We start from the raw sequence: 14,396 nt of genomic DNA, 5'->3' as shown, positions 1-14,396 counted from the left end.
ATTATTTTGGGAGTATCCAGCGGAGTGTCATAACTAAAACCTTAATATATGAAATAAAAAGTAATAAATTACTGAATAAAAACTGAATAAATTCAGATTTACACATTTACTCCAGTAAATAAAGAGAATTAATGATGGGCTAAAAATCTGCAGAAATCTGCGGAATTCTGCGGAAAATCTGTGAAAAATCTGCGGAATTCTGCGCGCACAGATTCCATGTGGGCCTACCCATGAGTTTCTTCTGTTGAACACTAAAGATACTTTAAAGAATCCTGAAAATCTGTAACCACTGACATCCATAGTAGAAAAACATATACAATGGAAGTCAATAGTTACAGGTTTCCAGCATTTTTCAAAATACCTTCTTTTGTGTAAAACAGAAGAAACTCATAGTAAGGGCTGAGTAAAAGATGACAGAATATTCATTATTGGGTGAAGGAATCTCTTTACCGAATTAGTAGTGCCATATACTGTTTACTATGATTTAACACATTTGTGGAGCCTGTTTAGCCAAATGGAACCACAGAGAAGGTTTTACTGTTAGACAATATGTTGTTTTATATTTCAATATCATATACTGATACAACAAATAATTCCCCCCCCTGGTACAGTCAAGATTGCAGACTAACTTTTGAGACTAAATTGTTCAAACTTTGACAATTTCAGTTTAAAGTAAACTGACTCGAGTAACTGGACTGTGTTTGACGGCTTTTATGTATACGGCTCCAAGAGAAGTTGCTGAATACCTAAGGTCTACTTGATGCCAAGCAGATACACTGCATAGGTCAAACATTGGGAACACAAGCAACTCTGGGTTCAGGCCTGTATTGACCTTATCCTAAAATGCGGAAGTGCGCCTGTTTTCGCAATTGTCTTAGAACTTTGTTTCAGTCGCCTATGGGAGAAATGACTAGGAATAATAAACGGCAAAAAAGGGTCAAACTACTTGCTCTACAAACAAATGTTTGCATGACTATACAGACCAAGTAGAATAATATAACAAGGAAATATCAGTTTGCAACATCAAACAGCGAAACAAGCAGTTTTTATTGTCTAAAAATGAATGAAGTGAATGAGACCGGAAGTCTTGTGCCTAAAAGATTCAAATGGCAGCGCCCGCTCGTCCACAGAGAATAAGGTGAATAGTCTCATAATGACCTCACTGTGGTTCCCCCCACAGTCCAAACACATGCGCTATAGGTGAATTGAGTAAACTAAATTGGCCGTAGTGTATTTGTGTGAATGCAAGAGTGTGTGGGTGTTTCCCAGTGTTGGGTTGCGGCTAGAAGGGCATCCGCTGCATCAAACATATGCTGGATAAATTGGCGGTTTATTCCCCTTATTAATAAAAACTAAGCCGAAAAAAAATGAATAAATAAATGAATATGCTGTTCTAATTAGGATTACAATTAGGATCAACTTTATTTTTCCCAGAGAAGAAATTTGTCTTGGGCAAAAAAGTGCTACAACGTTGCTTTAGGCAGACAATAAAATCAGTAAAACAAACAAAACAATTAAGAACAAACTATTAATAACATACATCCTTTACAGAATAAGACCATATTTGAAGTTTATGGCCTGTGCAAAAGGCTGTTGAGCAATGTTGACTCTCAGAGACTTTTATTCTGAAATCGCGTCACAAACCGAAACCGAAATAGGCGCTACTGAATACAGAGTGAACTGTTGCTGCACGAGACTTTGCCGAGCGCGGCTCGTTAACTAAAGTGGCGCTGGAAACGTGTATTGCTGCTATAATGAGTGTCTGACTGGATGTAATTGTGCTTCTGTGCGTGTTATGAAAGTGAGTACAGTTCCGGTTATAACCATTATTCAGAAGTTATACTTATTAGTCCCAGTCATCACAGAGATACCTGATGTGTCATAGTGCTAATTAGCATGCGTTAGCATCGCGATGCTATTCACTGTTTGTTCAGCTGAAGTGATTCAAATGTATAATGTTTGTTAGTAAATGTGGATGTTAGAGTGTGATTACATCCAATTATGTTCATTTTGTGAGGGAAGAGCCTATAATGTATATGTTAGTGCTGTCATGTGTAAGTTTGTTAAAGTAATGATGTATATTACTGATTGCTGATGCTGGAGTGTTGTTATTTGTCTGTTACAGAGAAACCACAACTTTCATAAGCACAACTCATCGGCTACACGCTCATTTAATCAGGAAATCACCAATGAACAGCTAAGCAAGTGCAATCTTCAGTATATTGTGAGGAAAGGGCTCTTATGCGTCAATGGCCAAGTGATAGACTCATAGCACTCTGAAGGCTCATTGGACCACGGTATTCATACACATACTTCGGACCAATCACAAGGCTGGGCCTAAACGTCACGTCTGTGTGCTACTAATAATTGTGCTTTATAAATCATCCTCTTAACCTGTGCACCGGAACCAATTGGACACTTCATGGTACATCTGCTAATATTCACAGTTGGCTCTTCTCTCTCATGTTCATACTTACTTGCCACAATAAATCAGTTTGTTTTCATCCTTCCCTCTGTCGTGTTCTAACAGACACACCTGGTTCACTGCTATACACAACGAGTTAGCCTCTGCTATCAGGTAGCCTTCGCTACAATTTTGGTCCTTCGAGCCGGAGCAGCTGTGCTGGGAGTATGGAACAGAGTGGTGAAGGATTCTGGGCCCCACATACTCGGCCCAAAAGGCAAATAAGACAGCCATCATACTTGAGAGACTATGAAGTCGGTGCAGTGCGAACAAAGGTGCGTGAGCCCATACATAACAGCCCAGCACATCACACATATAGAGAGGAACATTGGAGCCCACAGCCTCATGTTAGGTGGAGTGGTGCACCAAATGAGCATGACGATTACTCCTTTCACCAGGATGAGAGCCTTGGAGCTATGAGCTTAAGAGGGCCATGCACCCCAATGCCCTATACTGAAGAGGTTATTGAACAGATTGTGTCACATAGAGAGAGCATGCCAAGACAAAGGGCTGATGAGAGTTTACAGCATAGTTATACATCCCTTCCTGATACTAGAAGGGTAGGACACCCAGAGAAATCCTCAGACAGGGGGCGCACAGTAGATCAACAGGAACTTATTACAGAACACTGGCCATTGCCGCCACCTCCATTATCTGATAATTTCGCTCTACTAAGGGAAGAGGAATGTGATGATAGACTGCCACCACCACCATGGCCTTCCTCACAATATCCACCAGCATCCATAGTAGGGGAGGAGTTAAGAGTAGTCACTGTTATAGATAGGATGATGGGTGAGTTGCAGCTCATGCGGGACAATGCAACCTCTAGCATTACAGCACATTCACGTTTGCACTCCACACCTCATGACTCAGGTCGCCCTATGCCTAGCCGACGTCATGAACAATACGGAGCACAGTCCTGGTTACAGCAGCCAGAATCTTTTCCACCCATCATTAATTCACAACGTCGAACTACTCATGTTGAGGAACCTGTTTCTCACTACCAACCCAGGCCCCACCAACACCGTCCAAACTCTTACCAAGGTAGACAATTCACGCCAGTATTAACCACTTTAAGTGGAGGGGATTACAAAGGGCCAACACCTAAAATACCTCTCTTTGTTAATAAAGACCCGATGGAGTTCTCTAGGCTGAAATTAGCCTTAACAAACTTGTTGCCCGCTGATGCTACTGAGCTCTTTAAATATCAGGTTCTTGTGGATCATTTAAGACTTGAGGAAGCTTGTCTTATTGCCGACTCGAATATAAACTCCCCCATGCCTTATTCAGACACTATGGCGGCCTTAAATAAAAAGTTTGGTCAACCGAATCATGTAGCTTTAAAACGGATTGCAGCAGTAATGGATTCACCTGAGGTCCGAAGGGGAGACACAGTTGGCTTTGAGCGATTATCCCTGCATGTACAGTCACTTGTAGGCATGCTGCAGACCCTGGGCCCCGATGGGGAAGTGGAGCTGAGATGTGGCTCACATGTTGCCAGGCTCCTCACTAAGCTTCCCATAGAGATGAGAGCAAACTTTCGACGTCAGATGTTTAATCGCCATGGGCATACACACACACTACTGGATCTGGCAGAATGGCTGAGATATGAGTCGTGGTGCCAGGGCTATGACAACCCCACAGAGGTTCGCTTCCAAAGGACACCTAGCTACCGGGTTGAAAAACGCCACAGTAAGCCAGCAGCCACTGTGCTACATGGATCAGAGAGCTATATGCCAAATCAAGCACTCAGACCCGAAAGTCAGAGCTCATGTGTAGAGAAGGGAAAAGTCAAGGTGAAACCCTACTGCCCATATTGTGACTGTACGGAGCACTTTTTAAATAAGTGTCCCAAGATTCAGAATCTCACTAGTGAGGAAGTGAGAGAGTGGATAAGAGCTAAGAAAAGATGTTGGAGATGTGGGAGATCACATCAGGCTGCTCAGTGTGACCTTAAGAGGCTCTGCAGTGTATGTCAAGGCAAGCATCTGAAAGTTCTGCATGATGTCAACACACTTCCCAAAGATGAGCATCCAAAGGCAGAGAGCTGTCTTGTTAGCACTAGTACAGAGGTGCTTTATCTTGACAGGCCCACAACAACCTCTCGAGTTCTGCTAAAAGTCATCAGAGTTCTCTTGCAAAATAAAGACAATATACTCGACACGTACGCTATTCTAGATGATGGGTCGGAGCGTACAATGCTCCTCACAGAAGCTGCCGAGAAGCTTGGCCTACAGAAGAAGCCTGAAGACATCGCTCTCCGTACCATACGGCAAGAGGTCCAAACACTTAAGGGATCCTCTGTTTCATTCAGTATCTCATCTCCCATCAATCCCAGGAAAACTTTCCGGATAGTAAAAGCATTCACTTCTCCACGCCTTGATCTAGCTGACCACTCATACCCCATCATGAGTCTGAAGAGGAAATATAAGCACTTAGCAAACATCCCCCTCCATCCATTCAGCCGTGTCAAGCCACTTGTTCTAATCGGAGCTGATTACCCCCACTTACTTACTCCAATTGAACCAGTAAGACTGGGCCCTTCAGGAGGACCGGCAGCTATTCACACCAGACTTGGATGGACTCTCCAAGGACCCACACCCTTTGCTCATTGGGTGTCAGACACCAGTCTGTGTCTTCTCACAAGCGTTTCACCTGAGACAACAGAACTGATGCGGAATGTGGAGAAGCTCTGGAGGATGGACACTCTACCATGTCAGAGTGATAAACAGGCAATGCGATCAAGGCAGGATAAGGAAGCAGTTGAGCTCCTAGAGGCTGAGACAAGACGAGTCAACGTTGCAGGCGTTCTCAGGTATGCCACACCCCTACTTCGGAAACGAGACATACCTCCTCTCAAATCTAGAAAAGAAGCTGTTCTCCCAAGCCTTAGGAGTACAGAGAGAAGGTTGAGCCGGGACCCTCAACGAGCTGATGAATATGGAGCAGCTATCCGCAAGCTGGTAGAAACTGGAGCAGTGAAGAGGATTGACCCAAGTGAAGCCTCCAGCACTGAAGAGTCATGGTATATACCTCACCACTTGGTGAGCCACAACGGAAAGAACCGTTTGGTCTTCAATTGTTCTTACCAACACCAAGGTCGAAATCTAAATGACACTCTCCTTCCTGGGCCAACACTGGGAGCTTCCCTTTTGGGTGTCTTACTGAGATTCAGGCAACATGCAGTAGCAGTCAGTGGAGACATCAAGAGCATGTTCCAACAGGTTCAGCTTTTGCCAAGGGATCGGCCCCTCCTCAGGTTCATTTGGCGAGACATGAGGCGGATGGAACCACCGGATATCTATGAATGGCAGGTCTTACCATTTGGGACTGCATGCTCACCCTGCTGCGCCACCTTTGCCCTCCAACTGCATGCGAGGACTCACAGCAAGGAAGGAGACGGAGTCAGGCATTCAGTTGAACAATGCTTTTATGTGGATAACTGCCTCCAAAGTGTGGATACTGCAGATGAGGCCAGGAAACTAGTGGACCAAATCAGGGAAGTTCTCGCATCTGGAGGGTTTGAGATTCGGCAGTGGGCCTGTAACTTACCTGACGTCATCAAGCATCTGCCTGCGGAAGCGAGGTCTGACAGTATGGAACGATGGCTCTCCTACGATGAGCCTGATCTGCTGGAACCTGCCCTTGGACTCAGCTGGCACTGGGGGACAGATACTTTAAGATACAGAAGCCGACCTCTGGAGTATGGAGCTTTGACACTGAGGAATATCTACAAAGTGTTAGCACGACAATACGACCCCTTGGGATTTATCTTGCCCTACACGACTCGCGCAAAGCTGATAGTGCAGCGCATGTGGGACAAACCGAGGGACTGGGATGACCCACATATTCCCCAAGATCTGCAGGAGGCATGGAAAGAGTGGGAGTCAGAGCTACACTTGTTGCCTCACATTTCATTTCCTCGACCGTATGCTTCAACTCCTCATAGTCAGATGATTGTCTCCAGGCAGATTCACGTATTTAGTGATGCCTCCGAAAAGGCCTATGGAGCTGTCTCTTACCTTCGAACTGAGGACGGCCAGGGACAGGTGTCTTTGGCATTCCTGGCGGCCAGGTCCAGGGTGGCACCTCGTCGTCAGCATTCAATTCCCCGACTTGAGCTCTGTGGTGCTCTGACAGCTGCCCAACTAGCAAAGACAATTGCACGAGAATTAACAGTGGTCATAGATCAGACAATACTGTGGAGTGACTCTACAACAGTGCTAACTTGGTTGAAGTCAGAGTCATGTCGCTACAAAGTCTTTGTGGGCACTCGTGTCGCTGAAATCCAGGAGCTTACAGGAGGGAGTTCCTGGCGTCATATTGACTCGTTGCAGAACCCAGCGGATGATGTTACCCGCGGAAAAACCTTAGCAGAGTTAGCAGGACAGAACCAGTGGAGTCAAGGGCCACCCTTCCTCCTTAAAGGGCCTGAAGAATGGCAATCATCACCAGGAAAGCAACCTGATCTAGACACTACTGAGTTCAGGAAGCTTACTTCATGTGGAATGATAGCAAGAGCGGAGAGACAAGAAACATCACAAGAGCAGTCTTTTGCATCTTAGAAGGAAATGGTTGAGGCCACAGCCCAGGAGCTGCATGGGGCGGCAGATGGACGGATGCCGAAGGGTCGGATCCTGCCCTGAAGCATCCTATAGTCTTGGATCCAGCACATACTGCCACAAAGCTTCTTATTCAGGACTACGATGCTCGTCTTTGTCATCCAGGCCCTGAGCGAGTGTTCGCAGAGATGCGCCGCAATCTTTGGATCATTCGTGGAAGGGAGGCAATCCGAAAGGTGCAACAGCAGTGTCAAGAATGCCGCAGGTGGAAATCCAAGCCATTAGTGCCAAAGTTAGCAGACTTGCCTTTAGCCCGCCTACGTCTACACAAGCCAGCATTCTACTCCACTGGGGTCGATTGCTTCGGACCCTTCCAAATAAGAATCGGACGGCGTTCAGAAAAGAGATGGGGAATCATCTATAAATGCTTGACCACACGCGCAGTTCACCTGGATCTTCTGCACAATATGGATACAGACTCTTTTCTTATGAGTCTTAGACGATTCATTGCTCGCAGAGGGACTCCAGCTGAACTTCTTTCTGATCAGGGCACGAACTTTAAAGGAGGAGAAAAAGAGCTTCGTGACTCCTTCAACAGCATGTCCTTGGACCTCCAACAGCTCCTAGCTAAACAGAAGATTGACTTTCGCTTTAATCCTCTTGCAGCTCCTCACTTTGGGGGTACTTTGGAGAGGGAGATCAAGTCAGTCAAGTCTGCTTTACATACCGTGATGGGTGTCCAATCAGTCTCAGAAGAGGTACTGTACACTGTTTTACTCGAGGTTGAAGCCATTTTGAATACGAAACCACTGGGTTACACTTCATCCAGTGTTGCTGACTTGGATGCTATAACCCCGAATGTTCTTCTGATGGGGCGGCTCGATGGAGCCCTACCTCCTGTAGTGTACAGTAAAGAGGAGGGCCTAAGCAAGCGGAGATGGCAGTACTGTCAAGTTTTGGCAGATCACTTTTGGTCTCGATTTATTAAGTATTACCTACCATCCTTGCAGTGCTGACAGAAGTGGCATGGCACCCCAGCTGACCTCACAGTGGGTACAGTAGTCTTGATGATGGACCCCCAGTTCCCCAGAGCTTTCTGGCCAATTGGTAGAGTGATAAAAGTGCATCATAGCGCAGATGGTCACGTGAGATCGGCAGACATTAAGGTCAAAGACAAGATCTACACCCGTCCGGCAGTCCGACTAATTGTTCTCCCAGAAATCCCAGAGTCTGAGGAGGATGAGCAATGCCCTCCACCAACTTCAGATTAACAATTGAGCCTTTTACATGAGCAAATTGCACACAATTTGGGGGCGGCTGTGCAAAAGGCTGTTGAGCAATGTTGACTCTCAGAGACTTTTATTCTGAAATCGCGTCACAAACCGAAACCGAAATAGGCGATACTTAATACAGAGTGAACTGTTGCTGCACGAGACTTTGCCGAGCGCGGCTCGTTAACTAAAGTGGCGCTGGAAACGTGTATTGCTGCTATAATGAGTGTCTGACTGGATGTAATTGTGCTTCTGTGCGTGTTATGAAAGTGAGTACAGTTCCGGTTATAACCATTATTCAGAAGTTATACTTATTAGTCCCAGTCATCACAGAGATACCTGATGTGTCATAGTGCTAATTAGCATGCGTTAGCATCGCGATGCTATTTACTGTTTGTTCAGCTGAAGTGATTCAAATGTATAATGTTTGTTAGTAAATGTGGATGTTAGAGTGTGATTACATCCAATTATGTTCATTTTGTGAGGGAAGAGCCTATAATGTATATGTTAGTGCTGTCATGTGTAAGTTTGTTAAAGTAATGATGTATATTACTGATTGCTGATGCTGGAGTGTTGTTATTTGTCTGTTACAGAGAAACCACAACTTTCATAAGCACAACTCATCGGCTACACGCTCATTTAATCAGGAAATCACCAATGAACAGCTAAGCAAGTGCAATCTTCAGTATATTGTGAGGAAAGGGCTCTTATGCGTCAATGGCCAAGTGATAGACTCATAGCACTCTGAAGGCTCATTGGACCACGGTATTCATACACATACTTCGGACCAATCACAAGGCTGGGCCTAAACGTCACGTCTGTGTGCTACTAATAATTGTGCTTTATAAATCATCCTCTTAACCTGTGCACCGGAACCAATTGGACACTTCATGGTACATCTGCTAATATTCACAGTTGGCTCTTCTCTCTCATGTTCATACTTACTTGCCACAATAAATCAGTTTGTTTTCATCCTTCCCTCTGTCGTGTTCTAACAGACACACCTGGTTCACTGCTATACACAACGAGTTAGCCTCTGCTATCAGGTAGCCTTCGCTACATGGCCCCTGTTTAATTTGTTCCCCAATTTCTGTTTAACAGAGAGCAGATTTTTTTGACACATTTCTAAATATAATAGCTTTTACTACATATTTATCAAGACACTTCTATACAGATTAAAGTGACATTTAAAGGCTTAACTAGGTTAATTAAGTTAATTAGGCAGGTTAGGGTAATTAACTAAGTTATTGTATAACGATGGTTTGTTCTGTAGACCGTATAGCTTAAAGGGGCTAATAATTTTGTCTTTAAAATGTTTTTTTTTTTTTTTTATTCTAGCCAAAAATAAATCAAAATAAGACTTTCTCCAGAAGAAAAAATATTACCAGACATACTGTGAAAATGTTCTTGCTCTGTTAAACATCTTCAACTTCAACTGTATAGCTGCATTCTTACAGCTAGAAGGTTGCTGGTTCGAGCCTCGGCTGGGTCAGTTGGCGTTTCTGTGTGGAGTTTGCATGTTCTCCCTGCGTTTGCGTGGGTTCCCTCCGGGTGCTATGGTTTAGCCCGTATTTTTTTTCTGATTGGGTAGGCTAAAATTGTCCATAGTGTATGAGTGTGAATGAGTGTGTGTGGATGTCTCCCAGAGATGGGTTGCGGCTGGAAGGGCATCCGCTGTGTAAAAACGTGCTGAATAAGTTGGCGGTTCATACCGCTGTGGCGACCCCGGATTAATAAAGGGACTCTGATAAAAATGTATGAATAAATGAATGACCCATACCGCTCAGCCCTACTGCATTTATTTATTGCACTACTCGAAATAATACCTGGTCATTTCTGTCATGGAAACATATAATGTGTGTACATTTATTATCAGTGTGTTACTGAAATGCAACCTGATTATTTATATACTGTACTCTGTTAGCACTTACTGTAGTTATTATAAAGCAAATGTCTGTGCACACTTGCTATGTATCCCTTCTCATCAACTGATGACAGTAGCTAACTGTAAACATCAGGAGTAAGATACTGTAACTGAATGTTAAATGTTTTCTTTCAATGGTTTTCTACGGGAAAGTGCTAAGCGTGTAATTTAGCATCTTGTGTTTGGTGTATAAAGCATGTATTATCAATAAATAATCGTATCTGTGTTTCCATTTCCCATAAAGGATTGTGCTGATAGTGAGCGGGTCTCTGTTAAACTTCACTGAATGAGTGTGATTACATTTATTAATGTGATTTATGGACTCATTGTTCAGTGTTTTTATTTCAGACATCTTCATTATAAAACCTAACGACTAGCATTAGCGCTAGTAAAATTATTGATTTTGCATTCATAGTGTTGCTATCGTGACACATCTTCAATTTAAATATGGCCTCTTCAATATGTAAATACTAGCCTGATCTCACGAGAAAAAGTAAGTATTTTGCCAGTTTAGTGGCTAATTTGTATGAATTTATATGAGTTCAGTCGTACGAAATTGTAAGATTTTAAAAAGGAGGCGTGGCACCTAAACCCACCCCTAAACCCAACCATCATTGGGGGATGAGCAAGTCGTACTAAATTGTATGAATTAGATCGTACGAATTCATACGAATTAGCCACCAAATCATAAAGTTACGAATTGCCGTGAGATTGTGTTGGTAAATACACTTTGATGCCTTTTAATGTAAATCCTAGAATAAATAGACATTTCAGGTGATCACCTTTCATTGGGATTCTGCTTCTCTGTCATCAGTAATCTGATAATTTATTAAATAAAATCTTTAAAAGATGTTTTTGTAGTTTATGACAAACTAAAGATTAATATGGTAATAATAAGAATTACTTCAAAGTTTTATTGAATATATTAAAGCTCATTCATACATTCTGCATCCAGCATCTTTATTTCCAAATATAACCTATTGGCTGATGATACGCTGTGCTACATTAAACATATCGTTTATTGGAGACGAAAGGTAGCTTTAAAGATTTATATTTCAATGAAAACAGTAAAGACACAGGACCCTATCATACACCCGGTCCAATGTGGCGCAATAGTGGGTAATAGTCTTCTGCTACTTTCAGCTCGGCGCAATGGTCATTTTGAGGTGTTGCACCACACTGTTTAAATAGCAAATGCATCTGCGCTCAAATGTGCGCCCATAGGCGTTCTGGTCTAAAAAAGCAGGCGTGTTTTGGCGCGTTGCTATTGTGAGAAACTGTAAATAGTCTGTTCTTTAGACCACAACAAAGTCGGTCTATTGTCTGGCGCAAAGTGCGCCTGGCTTTCACACAAGATGTAGAGCAATAAGCAAATATCTTTCATATAAAAAGGTATAATATATTAATGATATATATAATAATGATATATAGGATATAAATATAAATGATTAAAATATTACAAAACATATAAATTTCTAGCCTACATGAATTTAAAAACCACTGCCTTACTTCATCTCGGGAGGCTTTTTCATTTCATTTAATTTGCTTTTGTATAATGTTATTATTATTGGCATTATTATTTATTATATCCATTTTTGTATTTGTTTTTTAAAAACAAGCTTAGTTTTGTCCACCTGTCAGGTTTTAGACCATATGGGGCATAGCGGGTGTATTTGGAAATAACTCAGTATTTTGACCACACTTTGTTATTATTGTTCATTTATTCGTTTGCTGGAAATTACAACTGAACAAATTAAATTAATTATTTATAGGCTAATTGATGTCTGTGTGGTAAGATTTCCCTATCCACGAGAGCAAAAGCGAAAGTGAATTTACTTTACGTCAAAATGCGCTTGTGGCGCGACGCACCTGGCTCTTAAATGGAATGGGAGATGAGACTGTGATTGGTTTATTCTCAAAACACACCTATAACTCATTAAGAAAATAAACTCAACCCTTTTAGACCATGCGCCACGCCGCAAAGCGGATTTTCCCGTCCTTAAATTAGCAAATATGCGTTCTGACATGCCCTAAAAGCGTTTGCGCCCTGCGTTTTGTGCTCTGCGCATGGGCCGTCAAAATAGAGCCCACAGTGTTTGGGTAATTGGCTATACAATCTATTGTATTTCTTTAAAAACACGATGGGAAAACTTGGTCAGGATGTAAATAACCTTTTTTTAATTCTTCAAAACTTTTAGATTACTCTAGGCTTCTTTTACTTCTATTATGTATTTGCTCCATTGCATGTTCTCATTTTAAAAACACGAAACTAGTTTGCACTCTGAACTGGTGTGTGTTTGTGTGTGTATGTGTGTGTGTGTCTTCAGCTCCTCCAGCTTCACACAGAGCCTCACAGACGCAGCAGAAGAAGCTGATTGTGTCTGAATCTCTTACCTGTTGACAAGCCCCTAGGGAAGGTCAGTCTGCTTCTGGATGTGACTCTCTGTGCGCCTCTGAAGGGGAAACAGTCACACAGGATGTTGTAGAGCGTCACTCCTATTGACCAGACTGTAGGTGGAGTGGCATTGTAGCGATGTCTGCGAAACCACTCAGGAGGAGCGTATGCAGGAGTGCCCAAGAGACACAAGAAGACCACAAACATCTGCTCAAAATGCTCCAGTACAGATAAATCCCCTTTAGTTGATCAGCTGAAGTTCACAAACATCAACAGAACATTTCCTTCTGTAACTCAAACTCACCTGCAAAGTATTTGTAGGCCGAGCGCTTCAGCAGAGCTCCACAGCAGAAGTCCAGTAGCTTGATGTCCTGGGACTATGTGGAGATCAGCAGGTTCTCTGGCTTGATGTTCCGGTGCAGGACGCCGCAGCACCAGCACTTTCTTGGCCAGATGCTCGTCCAGACAGCCGTTCTCCTCACAGAAGCTCTGGAGATCTTGGCAAGGAGCCGGACACTCCAGGATCAGGACGTAGCGTCTGGGATGGTCAAACCAGTCCAGCAGCTGCAGGACACTGGGGGAGCCAGGAGCTGAAGTTATGCGGGTCATCAACGCCACCTCCAGCGGCAGCTCACCCTGACCGTCCTGCGAGACAAACCCTCCAGTATATCCGGGACTGAATCAAACACTGCAAACACAACAGACTCACACCAAAACATACAACTTCACACCTTCCTGATTGTGACACGTGAGATTTACTGACAGCAACATTTCTAAAGCATGTCTGAATGAAGGAGGGAAGAAAGGCTCTTACTGGCAGTCCATCAGACCTGCCACAGGACTATTTTAGTACAAAACAACTGACATCAAATATTTATTGTCACAACTGATTGTCATTCTCTAATTGTCTTTAATTCTCTAATTGTCTGATTTTCAGACTCTAAATTCTCACTCAACTATTTTTTTAAAGAATCCTCTCTGCTTCAGTTCTGCCCCCTACAACATGCAGTCATTAATTACATTAAGATGGTCCTGGTGTCCACTACAGTGGACATTTTAAAAAGGATGTTTAGAAACAAACAAGTTAACAGCTTTGAAAGCTATACGTATTGTTCCTGACACTTTAACAAACAAATATATACGTAATAATAATAGTAAAAAAACATTTAAACAGTTCAATTTTACATACCTCACTCCTTCCCATAAAATGTGCTTGTTTGTATGTCGGCCATTTGGATGTAGTGTAGGAAATGGTTCCTAGCATGCCAGCCAATGTGGTATATGCCGAAGCATGCTAATAGGACTTTTAATTTGCCAGTAATCTGGGTTAAGCGCTTCCTGTGAACTGTTTGCCATTTCAAAATCGGCGCATTTAAGGCATAGATATATATCTATGCGTTTAAGGTCTTTTTTCTTTAAAAATCAGCCATTTCCACTGGCTGAGTGATATCCGATATAAAGTGGGTCTCAGATTGTACAAGAAGCACAGCATTAAATTACATTTTCCCCTGCCATGTCTTTAAAATATGAGCATTTATTTTACCCCAGTATATTCAATGGAGCTTCTGCGTTAGCCTGCCGATTCTGACTGGCGAGTGTGTGTAAACGGCTGAATGTCTCGTTTTGCACTTGAGCAACTAAATGAATGCCAGAGTCTATTTAACTGATTGTATTTTAACTACATTGCAAGATCGATGCTGTAAATGGTATCGTTTAAAATGGAAAAAAACTAATAATAACAGGTAACCTGAAGATTATCAGCATGGGAACAGCACTAGCT

General features: G+C 42.8%; 2 protein-coding genes across 4 annotated transcripts in view; one reads left to right on the top strand and one right to left on the bottom strand.

Annotated features, from left to right (window-relative positions):
- LOC141380917 (serine/threonine-protein kinase pim-3-like) overlaps positions 1-13,985 on the bottom strand; it is a 63,371-nt gene extending 49,386 nt beyond the window's left edge. The window contains exons 1-3 of one of the 3 annotated variants that reach the window (XM_087311933.1): positions 13,806-13,985; positions 12,921-13,261; positions 12,616-12,758 (exon numbers count right to left, since the gene is read on the bottom strand). In XM_087311933.1, coding sequence (XP_087168059.1) covers positions 12,616-12,758; positions 12,921-13,261; positions 13,806-13,880 — 559 coding nt within the window. In that variant the 5' untranslated portion in view covers positions 13,881-13,985. Of the gene's footprint in view, positions 1-12,445; positions 12,759-12,920; positions 13,749-13,805 lie in introns of those variants that run through there. The other 2 variants (XM_088651689.1, XM_087311936.1) reach the window with 2 other exon arrangements.
- LOC141380914 (uncharacterized) lies at positions 1,667-9,275 on the top strand. The gene is made up of 3 exons (XM_087311914.1): positions 1,667-1,801; positions 2,126-2,425; positions 2,531-9,275. The coding sequence occupies exon 3, from the start codon at positions 2,632-2,634 to the stop codon at positions 7,027-7,029; it is 4,398 nt and encodes a 1,465-aa protein (XP_087168040.1). The 5' UTR covers positions 1,667-1,801; positions 2,126-2,425; positions 2,531-2,631; the 3' UTR covers positions 7,030-9,275.
- Positions 13,986-14,396: the final 411 nt, after the last annotated feature.

The sequence above is a fragment of the Danio rerio genome, chromosome 25, assembly GCF_052040795.2.
Source record: "Danio rerio strain M-AB ecotype USA chromosome 25, GRCz13ab, whole genome shotgun sequence".
NCBI lineage: Eukaryota > Metazoa > Chordata > Actinopteri > Cypriniformes > Danionidae > Danio > Danio rerio.
Note: the sequence above shows the minus strand (reverse complement) of the source record. Positions and strands in the feature narration are given on the sequence as shown.